We start from the raw sequence: 21,428 nt of genomic DNA on the forward strand, positions 1-21,428 counted from the left end.
TAACTACCATGGCAGACTTAGTGCTCAGGGCTCTTTTCTGCAAACTCATTCCATCAGTTTTAGGGGCCCAAAGTGAGAGGGTACTCCACACTGACAGGGCACTTCAGGAGTCAAATTCCTACCAGGCAAGAGCTGGAGAGGTTAAAGGTTTCAGCCTGTTCACATGGTTCTGGTTATTGTGTCAATGAAAGCCATGTGTCCAAAATCCCTGGAAGCACAAGGAATTCTGCAAACAGGGCACAGACTTTTCCAGCTCTTGGAAATATCTGCTGTAGAAAGGGATGAAGAAAAACTTTATACAATACAGAAGCAAGAAATCCTCCTTCAAGTAAACTCTCAAAGTTGAAGCAAGAGGAAGAGAGCACTTGCTCTCCCACAACAGCAGTCATAACCTCCTTTGCAGATTCCCAACAAGATGCTCAGCCTTGTGCTATGTTTAAGTGCCATCCACAGCAAGACCACACATCCCCTCACTCCCTCCACATCTTTCGACCTCACACAGCACTCCAGTTGCTCATTTCTTATCACCAGACAAATGAAACAAAGGGGAAAGGAAACTCATTTCTGAAGAGGAGGAGGGAGAGGAAGAGAAGAGCAGTTTAGCATGAGAAGCAGTGCACAGTGAGTGTTGCCCATGTATTTCCTACTCCCTGCAGAAGCCTTTTGTAGTCTCACTGCTCCCGAGACACATGCCAGGCACCCCAACTGCCAAAGGACTCAGAAATGCAACAGCCTGTTGTGTTGCCATGGGAATCAGGAGACAGGCAGCTAATTGATAAAATGGAGACACATTAGACTTAAAAGAAAGGGGAGGTGGAGGGAGAGAAAAAGGGGGAAAGAAAGAGATATACCAGAGTAACATCTTGTGCCAGGAAGGGAAGGAGAAATGAGAACGCACATGATATTTACAAAAGAGCTTTACAGTGCCCCTAGAGAGATCTTTTTCCTTTTCTATTTTAATTTTCAGAGGTTTTTACTCTCAAACCCCACCACATCATAAGACAGCCTGACAGGCAGCACAGAACTGCCCATCCACTCCCTCTCCATGAGAGTCAATAAACTTCTCATCCACTAGCCAGCAAGAAATGCTGCACCAGCCTGGCAGAAGTGTCCCTGTCATCTCACTGGCTCATGCTATAGATGCCACTAACCTGTGGGAGCTGTGCAGCTCATGAGCATCTCAAAGTGCAGCACTGCAACCAAAGTGGTCAAAACACTACTGGTACCAGCTCTGCCCCTCCCAGCCCGGGCAGAGCTTCAGGACAGTCCCGTGACCAGGGGACTGTAATGCCCATTTGAAGCCAAGACATTTTGTTAGCTGGAAAACCCCACTGCTGGCCACAATTAAAAAAAGGAATAATGTCTGGTTTTACTGCCACAAGGATTAGGTAAGAGCCTCGGAGGCATTAGGGCAGCCTGGCTTGCTGCTTGGTTCAACACTCAAGTGATGAGGTAAGGATGACAGACACTGCCCCTGCTCAGGCTGCACCCAACATCTGTGGTGGATGATACTGTCCCATCCAACACACCTCTGTCCTCCACCGTGAGCTAAAGGTGAAGGAGAGCAGAGTGTTGTCCTTATAACCACGTACCTATCAGCTCTTGGGGCAGTGGTTTCCATCCACTGCTTCACACTGCAATTCCTGTGAGCCTCTCTGGGTCTACAGTGCCATGTCATCTCCAAGCACAACACTACGTAAGTTCACTGATGGCAAACAGAGCTGATCAGCTTCCCCTTAGAGAGGGGAAGGAAGGTCAGTCCAGAGCATCTGTTGTCAGAGACTCAAGCCTCAGCCCCTACTGACTGCAGTAGCTGGTCTACCAGGCAAGAGAGAAGGAGGCACAACCTGCTGCACTCCAGGAACTGCCACCTGGACAGCGAGAGAGAGCTTCCCTTGGCAGTCAGCAGCAGCCAGGCAGGCAGGGCCTCCCGTGGGAGAAGGGCTGGTGCCTGCTGCCTCCACAGCACTCTGATGGTGAGGCCTCCCCACATGGAATTTCTAGGTTCCCACACAGGGACTGGAGCTTCTCAAAGCAGCTTGGATTACATAAACATGATGCTGTTGGCAATCAAGTGAAAGCCAGCCCACTGCCATACCCAAATTCAAATTATTGAGCATAGCAACGAAGCAGCTGTTTTCTGCAAGATTTACCACAGCCCTTTCAATGCAGGGTGAGGCAGAAAGAGAGGGAAGAGGTGCTGTGAGGGAAAGTAATGCTTTGCAGGCGATAGCTGACTGCCTGGCAGCACATTGTGGGAGGAAACAGCCCCAGAGATTTATGGCTGACTGGGAAACAACGGCTGAAAGCTCCACAAGTCCAAAGCTGAAAAGTTGGGGCTGTAATCTGGCATGGAGGCAAGCTCTGCATCTGGCACCCTGAAAATCTATTGCCCCTGCTGTTCCCTGAAATAGCCCCCATGGCATGGATATTTAGATGTGATCCAACTTCAGCATCACTAGCTTTAGCTTCTTTGAAGAGAGGAGACATACCCAGAAAGAAACCTGTGATGAGGAGGAGGAAAAGACAATAAGAAAGCCAACAAGAGTTATGAATGAGCAAGCAAATGAGTGAGAACCACTGCAAAGTTGCTTTGCACTGAATGCAAGGAGATGCCCATTGAGTCAGATATTTGCCTTCCCAAGCAGCTGGGAAGGGCACTGAACCTCAAACAGACGTCCCACACAAAGGATTTCTTATAAAGGTCTCATTCAGGAGGCTGACTGGTACAAAATCTGCTCTGCCACAGGCGTGACACACATTCCTGGTGCCCGCTGGAGACAGGAGGGATGGAGGACCTGGGGTTTACCAGCTATGCCAGATCAGATCCAGTATAATTCTGAGCAGAAACAAAGACCAAAGCTATATATTTGTGTGTGAGAATTTAAAGTTTTTTTCAAATAAACAATGGTACTCAACATAATATGCAAAGCAGATCGGTTTTGGCAGCACAGGGCACAAGGGAGGCGAGTGACTAGTAGCAAATGCACAAGGTTTCTTTCACTGAGGGATAATTAACTCACAGCATATGGACAGAGCTATTCATCTCATGATTACAGTCTTAATTTTTCTATAATTACTGTTTTTAAAACCATAAGCATATTCTTTCACCATCCATCTTTCAATATGCTATTTAACATTTTTCAGCCCTAAGACAGGGCCCATCTATCACACCCCTGGAACAACACCCTGTTTTCCCAGAAAATAATGCAAACCCCACAATTTTAAGGGTGCCGCAGGTTTCACAAAAGAACAGAGCACCCATGTCTTCCTCCCCAGCTTGTGCCACCCCCACCTCTAAAAATAAGTTAGACACATTTGAAAAACTAGTACACCCCACTATGCTAAAGTAACGTGGGGTGTAGTAAGAAATAATACAGGCTTCATTCTTCCAGAAATAAATAAAATCACTTCAACTAGAGAATATTCCACTTGGAAGAATTATTCACTCTATTCACCATAGCATAGAGGATATAGTTTTCCATTCAAACAAACCCTTAACTATAAAGATTCACTAAATCCTGTCCCACCACTCTGATATCCAAACTGGGTTACCCTGCCGAGACCACTGCGAGTACTAAAAGACTTAAAGACAGACAAGAATGTTAGAAAGCAGCCAAGGGCAGCCCATGACACAGCCCTGAGAGGAGCAACACCAACTGGGAGAGAAACACTTACAGGGAGAGCTCCTGTCCAGCATGGTGAGCTTCCTTCCCGCAGCCCAAGCGACGCAGCGCGTCGCACAACTCACACACACACACCCCTCCTGGCTCTACAACTGCAGAGCTGTACTCACACCATATGTTCAGCTTCTCTATAAACCTAGCACAGAGCTGACTTCCTGGAGTCTTTTCTTTTCAAAGCAGCAGGGAGAAGCTGGGGAAGGAGCTCAGCCTGAGCCTGCCATGCCCGCAGACCACGGCGCGCACACACACACGTGTGCGGTTGTCCGTGGTTTCTTAGGCTGTGGGAATCTGCAAGGCACAAGTGTGGTTTGGGGCTGTGATGACGGAAGTGAGGACAGCTGCTCTCAGTGAGCTGATCCGATGACAAAAAGAGAGCAAAGGAGGCAGACACAGGTCTTTAATGAGATGTTTATAAACGATTTCCCAGGCAGAGCACTGGCACTAGCACAGAGAGAGGAGCGGTCTGGGGACACCTCCTGAACGGGAGGAATTTATCTTGAGCACTAAATAGAACAGCCAAGCAAATCACAGTGCTTACTCCCCACCAGAAAAAGCAATCAAGTAGCAGGATTTTGAAATTTCACAGCCTTTTTAAGTGTAGGAATTTTGCTCAGGCATCATGCCCACGTAACACCCACTCAAAGGGACTCTGGTGCCATTCCTAACCAGCTACGGCACTAACTGAAAGAGCTGAGCAGCCAAGCAGTACATTGCTCAAGCAGGTGCACACAGAAAGGCCACTGACTTATTCACTCAGAAATTATGGTATTAGCTCACTCCCAATAAAATGTAGAAGAGAAAGTACCAAGAAAGAGCCTGAGAGTAATTACTACTTTCTGATCAGATTGGGGCAAGAAATGGGGATCATAGAATCCTAGAATCCTAGGAGTTGGAATGGACCTGAGAGATCACCTACTCCCAACCGCACACAGAAAGGCCACTGACTTATTCACTCAGAAATTATGGTATTAGCTCACTCCCAATAAAATGTAGAAGAGAAAGTACCAAGAAAGAGCCTGAGAGTAATTACTACTTTCTGATCAGATTGGGGCAAGAAATGGGGATCATAGAATCCTAGAATCCTAGGAGTTGGAATGGACCTGAGAGATCACCTACTCCCAACCCTCTGCCCTGGGCAGGGACGGGACACACCAGACCAGGCTGCTCAAGGACTTAGCCAACCTGGCTGCCAACACTGCCAGGGTTAACTTCCTCAGGCATCATCAGCTCCCTGTACGGGGAATGTGATGTAGGAGAAGTTGCTGTGTGTGCATAACTCAGGGTATTCACCCATAGGACATAACCTGAGCAGCCATGCACAAGCAGAGTGTCCATACTTCTAACAGTTCAGAGGAAAGGAAGGTTGAATGACCAGGAGAGAACCTAGTTGGACTCTGACTTTGGCACAGACTGCCTTTGGGCACAGTACTTACTCCAGCTATGGACCAAGCATCATAACCCTCTTGTACTTCCTCACAGTGCTCAGCTGATCTGGTTACCCCACTCAAGTCAGACTAGCTCAAGTGCAGTGCAGTGTTTTGCCTGGTGTGACAGGTGATGAGCCATTCATACCTGTGCTCCTGCTGCACTACCAGCTCAGGAGCAGCAGCACTTCAGAGGCCCATGGGCCCCAGCTCAGGCTCACAGCATCCTTTAACTCTAGCCAGGGGTGCATTTGCAGAGATGGAAGCTGTAAGCTCAGGCAGCAAGTGCTCAGCTCGCACCTGGAAGTCTTCCCCATGTGAAGGGCTAGACATGGAGCAACAGAACACAGCAGTAAGACCTTCCCTGCTCCTTCTCTCTTGACTGATAAGCACTCCTCATTTTTACCTGCTGAATCTCAGCAACATTTCCTGGGTACAACCACAAGGTTTTCTCCCAGTTTCCAATACACTTTGCTGTGCTTTCCTCTGGCAGGAGTTGGGACAATCTTCACAGCAATTGCTCTTTGCAAGAGCTCACAGCCTGCAGCCTCTCGCCCTATCTGCAGCTACTCTGGAGGGAAAATGTACAATACATTTGACATGCAATAAGGAAGGAGGAGGTTTAGCTAGCTCCTTATCTGCATGCTGAGAGGTTGGTTTTCAGAGTAACCAGCTAGCCTGGAAGACAGCAGAGTTTGAACCACTGGGATGGTACCAGAAAAAAGGCAAACACCATGCTTCTCCCTCTGAACCACTGGGATGGTACAACAAAAAAGGCAAACACCATGCTTCTCCCTTGTATGGTCTTTTTCCCCCCTTCTCAGTAGAAACGTAACAGCAATACAATTATACCATTCTTCTGAATTATCCTCCTGACCTGCCTGGACAAGGGACAGTGCAGGGCCCACCTGCAGCACCCCAGGATCCCAGGGGAACCACTGGAGAGGTAAAGACCAACATCTCATGATGGCCAAGCAAACTTGGGCACAACCCTGGGGCTGCACTGTGCTGAACACAGCTTTGATTCATCACTCCCTCAGCCATTGATTCCTGCAGCCACACAGCCGTGTGCAGAGCAGGCTATACAGCACACAATGGACTGATTGTACACAGCCCCATGCTATGCAGAATGCAGAGTTTGTTGGGCTGGTTTTGTTTTGCCTAATCTAATAAAAAGGATATTTGAGAGCAGATTAACACTGAGTCATCTACTTTATTCCAAATATCTGGCTTAAACAGCTAAGTATCCAATTCAAAAGGCCATGAGCTGTACATGAACAGGCACTATTTGCAGAAAATCCATATCACCTATTTGCAGTGGATGTCTAATCTCTTTTTTTTTTGGAAAACAAACATGACCATGATCCAGATCTGACCCTAACAAATAAGAGCAATGATACAAAAACAGAACCCTACACCAGTTGTTCTCAAGCCCAACAGCTCTAAGTCTCAGTGAGCACCAGAAATGACATGTTATACCATTCCAGGAGTGCTGGTGGGGAAATTTATGATGTGGAGGGAGAGATCATAGACAAAGCTGTGGGAGCTGAGTGGTTGAGCTGCACTGAAGTCTCAGCACAGGGTCCCACCAGGCACCCTGACTACCCCTGAGCACACAGCATGCTCCCAGCCTCAGTACACCTTACTGGTGAAAGACTCACACATGGACTATTCCTCTCTGTCATGCCACTTCTTCAGCACTTTCTCAGATGATCAGTTTTATGCTTTTATCCTCTCAACACCCAGCCAGGACAGCAGTCAAGTCACTGAGGATGGGGGTCAGGATTTTTTCAACATCATACTATCCTTATCTGAAACTTTTCATTTAAAGTCTGCATTAAGCCGCTCTAATTTCTCAAAAGTTTTTTTATTTTGAGCAAATACCTCCAAATATAATATTCTGCAATAAGCAATCGTGTGAAATAAATCATGCAGCAGTACAAAAGGCTCCTGTCATCTTCAGGGACATGAATCCTAAACAACTGTACAGGTTTAAGTGGGAAATAAGACAGGCCTGTGCAGGACTAAGGCACTTGCCCTGTATGCCCAACTGTGCACTCTCAGCCAAATTCCAAAGGCACTAATGTTTACAGACACAGCACTTGAGTCAATGAACAGGAGTAGGGGAAGCAGTGTCAGAGAGGGAAGCCCTGCTCCCCTGCCAAGCCTGGGAGGACAAAAGGCCAGAAAAACCTGCTGGCCAGGATAACTGTTCCACTTTTCACCTCTGACTCATGGGACGACATGGGGCAAGACCTAGTTGCCTTGTGTGTAGAACATGGATAATACTGACCTTCCTCACAGCCCCAGGCTTCCCAGGAGGTGGTGAAGCATTCAGAGTCCCTAACAGGGATGTTCCATATGTGCATAGCAGGCTTGTAATTACAGAAAGTGAGAATGACTTACAGCTTGTGCTTGGTAGGAATTCATCACACAGCTTGGGAACACTCCTGCAGCAGAGCTAACTCCTGCGGAACACTGCCCTGCAATTACAGCACTGGCAGTGTGCTAGATCTCACTAATTAATTCCTGAATTCTTGGTGTAGGTTCAGTTTCTAAGAGGTGCTCATGGCTAAGTTCATCACTGACTTCCTCTGGGACCATTTCAAATCCCCATGCACAAACATTTCCTTTCTCACAAAGAATTCTGTAAACAAGGCCACGGAGTGAAGTGCTCTGCTGCACCCTCTGGTCCATCCACAGCCCAGATGTAGCACACAGGACACACGTTTACTGTGCTGGCAAACAGCTTTGCAGTCACATTTTATAGAAGAAAGACCATCAACTACATTCTGAATGGAGCTGCTGAAGTCACAGACAGCTCAATTTTGACAACTCCTATTATTTTATAGTGAGTATTGTAATAAAAGGTGTTTTCTTACAGACCTCACTCCTGCATAAACCCACTTTCTTTTATGGGGACAGGATATTTACTTTCTAGCATCTTCATTAAAAAGTAAGCAAATACCCTACTGAATCCAAAATAAACAGAGAAAACCACCTGTATTCTAAATATTTTAAGGCTTTTGTGGAGACCAATTCACCTATTTGACTGCTTGCAAGGAGGATACCCACATGCAGGTCAGTGTGTGATGGTTAATTCCAACCTATAGCCAGTACTGTGTAGCAACAGTCTGATGCCACTGTAATCCTATGGACTTTCATCCCAAGGGGACTCTTTCCTTTGATTTCAGTGAGTATTGGCTCAGGCTTCTAATGATTAATCTGCTCTTGCAGGATTAGTTCAATTGTTGGAGGCAAAACATGCAGGAGCAGATCCCCCCTGAAGCTGCACCCTCACACTGATGGGCATAACCCCAACCAGACTGATGGTGCTGCAGACTTCCACCAGCCCAGCTGAGTAGGATTCACTTCATTATACTCTAACCTCCGTAAGATGAACATCTGTGGGAAGCAGATTTTCTTTCCCTGCTGCTCTGTGAGGAGCTACAGACAGAGCAGGAGGGTGTCTGACCTCCATATGCCTTCGGTGTGTGCTCACGTCTCATTCCACAATGAGTGTGCTGAATATTAAGGATTAACTATATCAAATCCTTCTAAGAGCATCTAATGATTAAGACAATTAAAATCAGCCTCCTAGTTGTCTCTAGATGCCACCTGTAAAGCTGATTAAATCAAGATTGATTCAATGCCCTTTTATATTGTTTGGAATGCATGGAATCATTTCTCCTCGGGATGGGAATGCTGCCTAAAGTCCTTCCTTCCTTCAGGTCTTTTATATTGTTTGGAATGCATCGAATCATTTCTCCTCGGGCTGGGAACGCTGCCTAAAGTCCTTCCTTCCTTCAGGAGAATCAGAAGGGGTGGGGGAACCACCACCTCCAAAACCCCTGGTACAAAACATATTTCAGCCTGCAGGATGGCAGACAGAGTGGCTCATGAAACGGATGTGTGAGCTGAATACAAGCCCTATGCAAATAGTCAAATGGTCAGTCCACAGCCCTGCCAGAAAACATTTGGCATACGACACACAGTGGGGATTAGAAGCAAATATGCAGTGTCACATGAGAGCATCAGTGTCCATGAGCCAGTGAAGAAGTGACCTACACTCAGGGCACTTCAGTCACCCCACAGCAGTGATGAATGGACACACTCAGGCTCTAGAGATCCCTCAGCAGAGCTGCTCCGGTGGTTGTTGCAGTTCCCACCCCACAGCTGCACTAACCACCAGCCACGTTCCCCTCTCAGCCTCACCTCTCCATCCCAGCTGAACAGCAGTCCTGAGTCAGCAAACCAGCAACTCTCAGTTGCAGTTTTTCCCGTTCTGCCCTTGAAAACACACTCTTGTTCTCCTGCAGATATCTGGTAACTCCTTGAATAGATGACTGCCTGCCTGTGTGTACCCACATACTGCAGCTCTTGCTGTTAATGGAGAGATAATCTGCTGATACTGTAATAGAGGCATTTGATCTTAAAACATGCTCACTGGCACCCCAACCTCCCAATTCCCCAAGGAACTGAAGATGCTGTGTACACAGACCCTTTACCACAAAGCAAGACCTAATCAAACCTCCCCGACACCGATGACGTGCTTCCAGCACGATCACTAATCTCACTCGAGGAATATCCACTCAGGCTTGCAGCATGGATTTAATTGAGGACAGAGCTCAGATGGGAGCTGACAGTACTGATCTCTCCATGAGGCCTCATGCAAAACAGCGAAACCAAATGTTTGCAAGAAATAATAGCAGCCTCTGGCCCCACAATGTGAGGTCTTCTCTCTCAATTCACCAGCACACAACACCCCAAGTTAATATTAATCAAGAGCAACAAAGCCTTTGAATAGACAAGAATTAGCTCCCTATGTATGTGCTGGTCAATCAGCTGCACAGGACACTACAATCCCATTTCTTTTGTTTCAGACAAAACAGTGGTTTAGTGTCTGTCATATTTATTTGGGAATTAGAATTAGTAGATTGATACAAAACCAGAGAGGCTCAGCACTTTCTTGCAGCTTTATAAAAAAAAAGCCTGTGTTAAGACTCCACCCAGGCTCAGCACTTTCTTGCAGCTCTATAAAAAAAAGCCTGTGTTAAGACTCCACCAAACCATCAATAATTACCTGAGAATAACCTCCCTGAGCTCTCTCTTATTATTGAGGAGGCATAAATTCCTCATCAAGGACAGCTTCCCTCGCTTTGTTTTACAGCAAAATAACCCTAAAGGTAACAGAAATGACTCCTTACTGCTATGCATCAATCCAAATTACTCTAACACCACCCTGAAAAACTTGGGGGGGCGAACAACTCATTTCCAAGTTAATTTACCAAGATGTTGCTGGTAACACTCTTGCAGTTAAATAAAAAGGAATGAAGATTTCCCAGCCAGAGCAAGGCACTAATCCTATAGGAGGATCTAATGTGGTGGTGATTTAGGCTCCTCCAGCAGAATTGAGGCAGGTACAGACAGGGCCTGGATAGATGCAGAGACTTGGCCATACAGACTTGCTGAGTCTCAAGCTGGAAACAGCCCTTGGAAATTAATCACATTTCTAGAAAACAAATCAGAACATAAAGTTAACCCCCTGGTGCAGGCTCAGCCCCTGGGCACAGCAGTAATTCTCCACCAGAGTGGACCAGCCTAAGCCCATCAGCACCCAGAAACCAAGCACAACTAACTACCACCCTATAGCCAGCACAGCTCAGCCTTATCAAACCCTCATTACAGCACACTTAGTTTAATTACCTTGTGGAGCCAGTCATCTCCTGCTCTTTAATGGCCCTGGGAGTGTTCCAGTCCACTTCACTCTTATTTTTAGTAAACAAAAGCAACACACAGTGCCTGAGAGGCAAACATTATGTCAGCAAACATTCCTAGCTCTGTGCATTTATTCTTCATCCGAACTAATGTATTTACACTTATATGAGAATGGGAAGACATTCCCAGGCTCCTGGCAATGCTGGGGAGTTTAGCTAACAAAGTAGAGCGTTTGGCAATAGGAGTGGGCAGCTGCTGAAAAACAGTTTTGATACTCAGCAGTGCCTAAAGATGAAATTCACGTCACAGACACTCGCACTTGCCCATTCAGAAAGACAGGATCCATCTGTAAATTCCCAGATCTAAGCTGGATTCTGACTGGATGCATTTAAGTCCCACAGAAAATTTAATAAGTTTGGGCTTTTTGGCTTCCAGCACTGAGCCTGTGTCACCCAGCTCCATCTGCAACTATTCCTCTTATTTCCCCCTTTTCCAGAATTCTTTAATTGATCAAGAGATTTAAGAACCATAAATGAGCACCAGAGCCAGCTGACAGCAAACTGCAGTATGAAAGGCAAATTTCTCCTCTAACCATGTTACCCTAACACTGCTCTGAGCAGACAAAACCCACTCTGAAATGTGAACACTTCCCTTCCCAGCAGCTTTCACCTGTTCCACCAGCTGGGAGGGCTGTGTGGGCCCATTCATCACAGCTTCCATTCTCTCTCCATCCTCCAACTCCAGGCTTGACCAGGAGGAGGGTGGGAAAGAAACCAAGACATCTGAGCTTTGCAGCAACAAGAAATGCAAACATTATACTGAGCCCTTCACCAGTGACCCACACCTCTAGCACAGAAACCTCTCTTGCACATGGAGTCAAGAGCAGTAACCTTCCTTACTTGAAGCATGGGAAATAAGCCAACACATTTGTGGGAAAACCTCTCCTGAGACAGCTAGAGATGAATTTTCAGTCTGGTTAAGGAAAATAGTTACCACAAAGCAGTAGAACTTATTTTTCCCATTGTTCCAGCTCCATGGGAAAGAAGGGAGGGGGATGGCCATCATGGACACAAATCAAGGGTAATGTCTTCCAGGAGGCCACATCAGGTGCCAGTCCCCCATGGACTTTCAGCAGAAATGACCATTTCAGCTCTTCTTCACAAAAAAAGAAGCCACACACACACAACAAGCCAATGGACCTAACCCAGAATAGCACCAAAAATGTCTTATACCTCGTGGGTCTGTGAAAACACCAGCTCAGATAGGAGGCACAACAAGTCTCCTCTCTAGGAAAGTCCAAAGAGGACATTCCACGAGCTGAATGGACTCTGAATATGTCTTAAGGAAAAATATGTCTGATACAGCACGTGTAAGAAGGTGGTTCAGTGTGATCTACAGCATATTTGATCTCTGTAGAAACCTACAGCCATGAACTGTGAAATACTACAGACATGCACAGAGCACCTCACATCTGCATCAATCCTCTTTCTGGTACAGAGGATGAGCTGTCAAGAGTACATGGAGATGTCTAAAAGAGTACATCTCCACTGCTTGGGAGAAGAAGAGATAAGAGATGGCTAAGAGACACTTAATTCCTACAACAGAGTATGAACAGAGCACTGGGGAAATGAGAAAGAAGAAATCAAAACAGCTTTGTGTATTCCAAAGTAAGAATAAAGGAAAGTACTTTTGTAGACACGATTGACCAAGGTGTGAAGCTTTTCAAAATTAATTTGCATCTAATGGCTCTGACAACTCTCAGTTACAGCTGGAGCATGAACACCTTTTAACAGCCAATCTGGAAGATATAACCCTGGTGTGGGGCCTTTCTGAGCCAGCTCCAGGCTCCCAGAGCAAACAGAGTGCACATTGTTACAGTTTAATTCTGCACTTTGTTAGATTTATGCTTTTCTTCCATAACTCTATTTCAAGCTTTTGAGGTTTCTATCCTCCCCAGAGGTAGTAAATTCACAGAGATCAGTGTTGCAGCTCTCTGTTTTGTAACCCAAAGCACACTGATTTTCTTCTATCAAGCTCAGGTGCTCTAACAAACACCTAAGAAAATGGAGAAGTCTCTTTTGGTTTTTCTGGCAAGAGGAAGGTAAGTGCAGAGGCAACAAGTGAGTTCAGAAGGATGTGGGTGTACTGGATTCTTGTGGAGTCAGGCAAACCCTGTTGGTGTCCCAGGAAGCACTCCCAGTGTGCAGACACAGGTCACAGAGCTGTGCAAACATTCAAAGACAGCACAGAGCTCATGGTTTCTGCAGGGTTTCTCAAACACCTCACACACAGCCTCCTTCATGCAACTTCTTAAGCTCTGATGTAAAGTTTGGTACCTTGGGAGGATTTTCCCACCCTAGCTGACACCCATTATGTATGTCATGAAGGCACTTTCCTGGACAGTGACGGAAGAGGAAAGAAAAAGCCCTTTGCAGTATTCACATTAAACATACAAAAGAAAATTGTGTTCAGCCTCTCCATTGTCCTTCTGCACATTAGAAAGGCTCCAATGCCCTGACACTGGGGACAGCACTCAGTACTGTCTGCACAGTGCCAGATCTGCCAGCCCTGGGGCTGGCACAGAGCTACCTGCTGGGTTATTAGTGCTAGCTGCTGGGGGCTAACAGCAGTAATGATTAACAGAAGGCAGAGGTTGGGTGATGCAGGTTAGCAAGGCAGAAGAGTGAGGATGAGGCAAAGCTCCATCACACTCCTGGGGCCCAGATCTGATTAATCCCAGTCTCCATGGCCATTCCCACCAGATCCTTTGGCTGCAGGCATTCCCAAAGCTGACGTCAGTGCCTGCTGTGGTTAGAGTTTCAGTGATGTGGACACTTGGCTCTGGAATACAATTAAACCACTCTGACAGAAAAATAGAATGTTTTCTCTTGGAGTTTTTCCCCAGTCAAAGGCTGAATCCCATGACAGTGCTGTGGCCTGGCTCCACAGTCAGCACAGATGCTGCTGCTCTCAGAGAGGGGCACATAGGCAATTCCACAGGAATCTGGGATGCACACTTTGCTCACCACTACTGATTACCATTGCAAAGGAGATGAGCAGGAGACAGTGGAAAGCTGGCCAGGTCTTTGGAGAGATTTACAGGAGACAGAGTAGATCCAGGCCATGCATGGACACACTAGTAGCTCTTGTCCAGGACACAGAGCAAGAAGATGATGTCGGTATGATATCCAAAGATGATGCTACAAGCCCAATCAGAGCTATTCATCCAGCCCCGTTGTGCTCTGTTCTCACCTTCCAGGGAGGAAAGGCACAATGCTGTGATTGCTCCAGCAGCTCCACAACTCCCAAAAGCCTCCTGCACCACCCTGAGGGGCAGAGGAGCAGCAACACAGCTCACAGCACAGTGGGTGCACAGTACCAACCCACCATCACGAGACTTCTCCCTTTCCCCATACACCCATTTTTCCAGGAATAAAACTCAATTAGAACTTCTCAGGCAATGGTCAAACCCAGTTTGGTGCAGGCTCTGCCCACGCAGGGCCAGCTTTGCTGCACATCTCTGGGTGACAGATGGCTGAGGCTGAACAAGGCACAAAGGAGCTCCAGTGAACAGGCGTCGCATTCAGCCCAGAGGCTGCCTCAACCCCACTCTGACTGACCCTTTCATACCACAGCACATGCACTGACTGTCTGCTAAGACACCTCTGCACAGCCTCTGAGGGAAGACAGGCCTCAGGACTTTTCCCTAATTCTTGCTTTTTAAGTGATGCTTTTCCCCAGAAGCAAAGGAAAGGCTTTGGTAGCAAAGTGAAAGGAAAACCATGACATACAAAACTTACATCATGAATATTTCCTGTATCAGAACTAATAAAAAAACCAATCCAGCAGTGAAAGAAGCCAGGAAAGTGAGTCCTAGGCAAAACACACCTCAACTGCTTTTGAAGTGCTTTTTAGCAGTATGTGCACACTGGCTATAGATCAGCAGGGCAGGCATACAGATGTAGAGGTAAATCACTATTCCAATCCCAGGGCTTCAAATGATTCTATTTGAACAAAGACACTAATTTGAGGTAACCAGCACAGGGCGAATCACCTACAGTGCCTGGTTCTTACTCCTACATCATCACAGGCCAGGAGCAATGGCTACAAGATGGTGTTTAGGTCATGGGCAAGGTTCCCATCTGCTTCACTACCAACTCTTCCAATGCTAGTGTCTGTACAGGTACATATATGCAAACAAGCAAGAGAGCAGGCAGCACCTCTCTGTGAGACCAGAGGATCCATCTGTCTCCCACCCACTCCCCAACCTGCCTGTTTTGTGCATTACTTGGGAAAGGGAGGCTGTTTACTCACCCCATTAGACTTGTTTTGATCCATGCTGATGATCAATCTACTTAGAGATGGGGAATTTCACATCCTACTGAACACTGGCACCACTAGGCCATTGCCTTTAAGCCAGGCAATCACCTGGGTCAGCTCATGCCCCTGTCAAGTCATGCCCTTACCTTCTTTTGAGCCAGTGGTGACTGCAGCTGCAGTGGTTCCCGATGCCCGTCCCACCGGGCTGGAGTGCTTCCCAGCCCTGCCAGGGATTTTAAGTCCACTTGGTTTCAGCATGTTTGCTGTCTGCTGTATCTCAGGCCTTTATTGCCAGTGTCTCAGACAGCTGTCCTGGTGTCACTGCTCAGGCTTTGTGGTGGTGGAACTCTTCTTCCATCATCACGGACCTGGGAGAGAAGAGCACAAAGGAATCAGATAGAGAATGAGCAGGAGAGCATGGAATAGGCTCCCAGAAAGCAGTGCCCAACTCCCTTCTACAACCCTAGGAGAGTCAGCATCTTTCATTTCTTCTGCAAAACAAAAGAGATTATTTCCCTCATCTCCCATCATCATGTTACATTCTTTTTCTCAGTCTCACAGTCCTGAAGAACCCTGGGCCAAAGCTAAAACTTCCTAGAGCCATGAAAAAAGAATTTAGATTCAGTTTTGGATTTGAGTGACTGAAATCTCCTAGAGCCATGAAACAAGAATTTAGGTTCAGTTTTGGATTTGAGTGACTGAAATTGTTGACTGGTTTTAAGTTCTAAAGCCTCACTTCATGCATCAGCTAAGCCTCAGTTGTGCTGTCAGAGCCCTGACCAAAGGCACCACAGACCCTCAGCACTAGACCTTTGGTGCACAGCCCCTAGTTTCACTAGCCTTCAGGGCAGCCTCTCCAAACTGGCAGGGGAGGAAGGATGAGGCCAGTGTTCAGGACAGGGCTTTCAGCTCCTTTCCTTAAGGACAAATCCAAAAGCCTGTGACAGAAAAAGGGCACCTGACCCCATGGTTTTGCAAGAAGACTGAAATTGTGACAGAAAAAGGGCACCTGACCAAAACCCCATGGTTTTGCAAGAAGACTGAAAAAAACTTTCTGAAACTTAAGCATGACTCTACCAACTGTTCACTAGTGAAGTTCTTTCTGAAACTTAAGCACGACTCTACCAACTGTTCACTAGTGAAGTCACAACCCTTCCCTATGTCATTCCCTTCCCAGGAGGCAGATGGAATAAAACCTCTAAATTCCTTGCAAGGATGTTGCATTAACAAGCACACAACTTCTCAAGTTTTATGACAAGAACAGAAAAATGAAGGAAATGACTAAGTTGCTTTAAAAATGCAAAAACATTCCTAATGGATAAAGAAAAACAACCAAAAAGTTGAGCCTATCATCCAAAAGGAAGCTGAGGTTGGGAGTGAGCAGGATGGGATGAGGAGGGAAGAAGGTGGCAGAAGTGCAAGCCAGGGACAGCGTGGATGTAACAGCAAAGGGAATTGCAAGGACAGCCAGAAATGGGGGACACCCAGGCCTGCTTTCTTGGCCAAGGAAGGAGGAAGCCTGCTGCAGGCAGCACCCCTGAGAATCTCTGTAGCAAAGGTTTGCAGATGCTGCAAGGAGGGAATTGCAATAGCAGGACGGGAAGTGATTAAGGCATGAGTAAGGATTTCAACACAGGCTGGGGCAGAGCGAGCAGAGGGCTGGCAGGGCTCCAGGGAGAGCTGTAAGCAGACACAGAGGAGGAAAAACCACAAGGAGAATTCCAAAACTGTGTTCCTGAGGGCTCACAAACATCTGAGATGCCAAAGAGTGTTTCAGCAGTAAGAGTCAGTTGTCCCACACTGGCTCAGAGACAAAGAAAGGAGGGATCAGCAGAGACAGCCTGGGGGGGGGGGAAGGAGTGAAAACCCAAGTGATGAAGCCCTCTCTTCCCCATGATCCTCATTTGGAGGGGTCTCAGACACCTGCAGACAGCACCAGCTGTGGGTATTTACCTCACACAGGAGTCAGGACTGTTTATGACAAGAGGGATGCTCAGATCACATCACTAGCAGCAAGAGTAACAGACAAGAGTAAGCAGGTCTCATCAAAGAGGAGAGAAAACAGCCTTGGTGCAACGGAACCAGCAAGGAGCAGATGCTGTCAGAGCTGGACAGGAGGCTGCAGCTTCCACCTCTGTGTAGCATAAAACAGGGAGACAAGTAAGTAAATCTGGAGGTGAGAAACATTGATAAACCGGGTTCCTCCTATCCTTCGAGCCATCAGACATGACATCTCCCACCCACTCCATCTCATACAGCACATTTTGCCCAGGGCTGGCTTTGATTTTACAGAGCAGCTTCATTTCTGGCACTGGTGCCAACAGGGGATGGTGCTCTATTTTCACCCCATCTCTACCTTCAGCCTGAAGGTTTGCCTCTTCCCAACATTGCCTTACTCCTGGATTTACCCATCTCATCACTTTGTCCTGCTTTCTAGTTATAGGGTTTGATGCTGTACTTGGGATTAAGCAACCTGGGGATGCTGGTGCTTCCAGATGGCTGGTTGAATCCACATCCAGGAATGTGGATGGGAGTATGAAAGGACACAGAGGGAGGATAAACAGTAGTAGAGAAGAATTTCAACAGGAAACGGTGCCAGAATAATAAAAACATTTTAGTTTTTCAGGCCTCTGTTAAAGGGAGTCTCTGGACGCTTAACTTTGCAGCCAGAACCACAAAAACTTTAGGGAACAGTGAATTTAGCCTGTTCCTCTATTTTGCTGATTATCTATGAGACAGGGAACTTCTGTTCATCCTCCCTGGCCACACGAGTCACAGGACACTGTGATATTCTGCTTTGTCTCCAGACAACTGGATATTTTTATGCAGAGGGAGAGACACAAGAGGAAGTGTATTCCCATCACATAAAGATTTCTGCCAGAAACCTTCATGTAAACACATCTGCTTTCAACACACTAATGTTGAAAAACAAATTAATTCCACAGGATGCTAATTACTCTCCCCTTACAACAGATAGCTGCTTTTAGCCTGAAATACAACCACCCCAACCAGCTCATGGCCACACTCACTGAGGCCTCCTTGCCACACATTCACAGACTTCTCAAGACACCCTGCAACCACAGCAGATTCCTTGCCTGGCTGTGCCCACCACAAGTTGGCTCACTGGGAGGTCTGGCAGGGGCATAACTCACCCATCCAAAGTGTCACTGTCACCACCACAAGCTGCAGACTGACCAGAGGTAGAACTCAGGGGTGACTCCCTTAGCACATGCCTGCACACTCATCATCACACAGGGAAATGAGGATGAACTTGGGTAAAATAAATGCAGTTGGGTACTATAAATGCAGTTTGTCAGTAATACACAGGTGAAAATAAATGTCTGAGATGATTCTAAAGAGACTATGCCTGCTTCTAGGGAGAGCTACTCCTCCTCTGTCACCAATACACAGGTAAAAATAAATGTCTGAGATGTTTCTAAAGAGTCTATGCCTGCTGCTAGGGAGAGCTACTCCTCCTCTGTCACTAGTTTCTGCCCCACTTCCACATAAAAATACATGAGCAGGTTTTTAGGAAGCTCAGAACGCCGAGCACAGAGCTGTTCCAAATGACACCATTAGGTCATCTCCACCAGCCAGAGCAATGCTGCCCTGAGCCATCCAAGTCCCACATTAGCTCCCAACAGAGTGATGCAGCTTTTGTGCTGCAGAAATACCCTCAGCCTGGGCCACAGGCCAGTATCTCCACAGGGCACTGCCCTGCTCCATTAGAGATAACAACGTGCCCTGATCTCCTGTACGGAACCCTCAGCTTCCCAACGGGCTCTATTAGCAGAGCCCTCCTGAAAAACCTGTTTCCAGCAGCAGAGACTGAACATAGGCAAACAAGATTTTCTCTTCCTTCCTCCTATTACCTGCACAAGCTGTAAGCTTTGCCTTCCCATGGAACTTGATGGCAATGTGGCTTTCTCCAGACACACTGTAAAGAAAATCCCATCAGGTCCTGTGGCTACTCCAGGGCCACCAGCTCTGCTTAGTTTGGTTTTCTTCCCTTCCCAAGATAACACAGATGACAAGGATTTTCTAGACCTCCACTAGATTCTTCCTGCAATCTTTTCACACTGGGATGAATGGTTCTGTCTGTTCCCACAACCAAGAAAAGCATCCCAGGAATGCACCATATGAAAGCCTGCTTCAAATGACCAAAATATTCTCTTCTCCATCCTTCTATCAGAAAAGGAGACGGCTGGAGCAGAGTCACCTAAGCTCAGACTCAAAAAGAGAAACAGTTCTTCAACTAAGTACAGATGTACAGCCAAAAAATACCTTTCACCAGGAGCAATGTCTGGATATGCCTGGCCAGCATCATGGATAATCACATCAGAGCAGCACACATAGAAACAGAGAAACAATTGGAGGTGCTTAGCCAATTAATTCATAAATGTGGTAGAGAAATAACACAATCCAAAGGCTGGAAGCAAAGGCCTCTGTCAGCCTTGGCAATACAGCTTATCCCTAAGTTTCTCTCCTTCTTCCATCCTTCCTACCCTCAACAAGGCACATGAGTACTTGCTTGCCACATGGAGTATCATCCCATTCAACACAGGCATAAGCAACAAAGCAGATTCCCAGACTCAGCACACTCCCCAGAGGAAAACCTTCATGGGTATAGGCAAAATAAGGATCTGTTCACCTCAACATACTGATTGAAACAACTGCAAGACACAGGAACGGGTTTCCAGACACCAGATTGAGTTGGCCTGAATCCCATCCTGTGCCTGGTGCTTCCTTCTGGCTGGATCTAGATATAAGAAGTATTTACCCAACACAACACCCTGGGCAAGGCACAGGGATTTCCTTCGGAGTGCAGACCCAAGTGGGATTAGACCAGCTGTATCTGAACTCTGCACTAACAGTTGGGTCTAGACAATAGTTTGTGGGGAACACAGCACTTTGGTTTTGACACACGCTTTGCAATGCATGCTCAGGAGAGATAGACATTAATTTCCTACTCATGTTCTGACTGTATTTCAGGAAGGGTACAGAGACTTGAGGAGGTTTCTAGGTCTGGTCTCCTGATTTCTATCATTCAAGAACCTCTGGAACTCTGGACAAGAGTGAATCTACCTTAGTACAGCCCAAGAACAACTCCTGTCACCCCTCTGGAAACAGCATTACTGAGGGCAGAAACCTTCAGCATCAGGCACTGTAAATGTTGAAAACAATATCTGAAGTTCAACATGTCCCTGAAAACAAACTGCTAGAGAAGAATCTGGTGCACTGATTGCTGGAGGAGCTCTGCACTCACCTCGATAAGCACAGAGAATAAAGGCAAAAAGCTTTCAGTGCCAACTCAGTATTCCTTTCTTAGGCATTATGTAAAACCTTCACCGGCCTAAAGATACTGATTTTTTTTTTTTACAGTTATGTAAATTTTTTTCATTTCTTGTTTCTGAGCATTTGGTTACATCCACTCCGTATTTCCCAGCTTTTCTGCACCTTCCCCACCCACAGGAAAATGAGATTTTCAGGCAGCAAAGCCCCACCTCCTGCAGTCATTACCCTCAGATACATTACTGCCAAGTGTCCCATGCCAGAGGCAAAGGTAGGTAAAGATTTGGAGCCCCAGGCTCATGACCAACATGCTGCAAAGACAGGTTAGGGATGCCAAGAACAGAGTTTTGCACTGAAACCCGAACGCGAAGGCCAAACTCAACACACTGTGCAAAAGGGACAGGAAATGAATCCGATCAAGGGAGAGACACAGGATCTGATAACGCCAAACTGCAGCTTTGCTAATAGACACAGAGATTAAGCTGAGAAGCAAAGGCAATTTTATCTTTTAATTCCTTAAGATGTTCCATCCGATCCAAGGTAATTCCACCATCGTCTTCTCACTTCTCCGATTAGTTCCTCCTTCCAACAAGCTACCACAAACCCATTGCTGCAGCACATGGCAGATTAGGAGTAAATCCCTGCACTTAATTGAAGTATAGAGGAAATAAGGGATGCTCATCCTTAATTAAGGTCAGACTTCTCTCCCAAGAAAATCTTTCCTTCTCCCGTAGAGGGAACGAAAGGAACACACTGTCTTCAGTTACACACAGGGAAAACCAGGGAACCTCTGTATCCTCTGTCAGACATCAGGTTTTTTTCATCTCTTGCAGCTGAAGAACTCACATAAGTTTACAGTCAAAAAGGTCTGCTGTTACTAGAGTCTCCCTGACAATTCTGAAAGGCTGTTAGCCTCTAGAAAAACCTGTGTTTAGTCTTCTCTTTCACTCAAGTCTTGTAATAATTAGCACAGAAAGCCAAGGGAAAG

At 46.5% G+C, this 21,428-nt stretch overlaps 1 protein-coding gene across 1 annotated transcript in view; it reads right to left on the minus strand.

Moving 5' to 3' along the window:
• Positions 1–15,406, minus strand: part of CLIP2 (CAP-GLY domain containing linker protein 2) — a gene marked incomplete at its 3' end in the record, with an annotated part of 54,686 nt that extends 39,280 nt beyond the window's left edge. Inside the window, exon 1 of the mRNA XM_009074880.1 lies at positions 15,295–15,406. Within this exon, the coding sequence (XP_009073128.1) occupies positions 15,295–15,406 (112 nt within the window). The remainder of the gene's footprint in view (positions 1–15,294) is intronic.
• Positions 15,407–21,428: the final 6,022 nt, after the last annotated feature.

Source organism: Acanthisitta chloris, unplaced genomic scaffold (genome assembly GCF_000695815.1).
Source record: "Acanthisitta chloris isolate BGI_N310 unplaced genomic scaffold, ASM69581v1 scaffold13865, whole genome shotgun sequence".
Lineage (NCBI taxonomy): Eukaryota > Metazoa > Chordata > Aves > Passeriformes > Acanthisittidae > Acanthisitta > Acanthisitta chloris.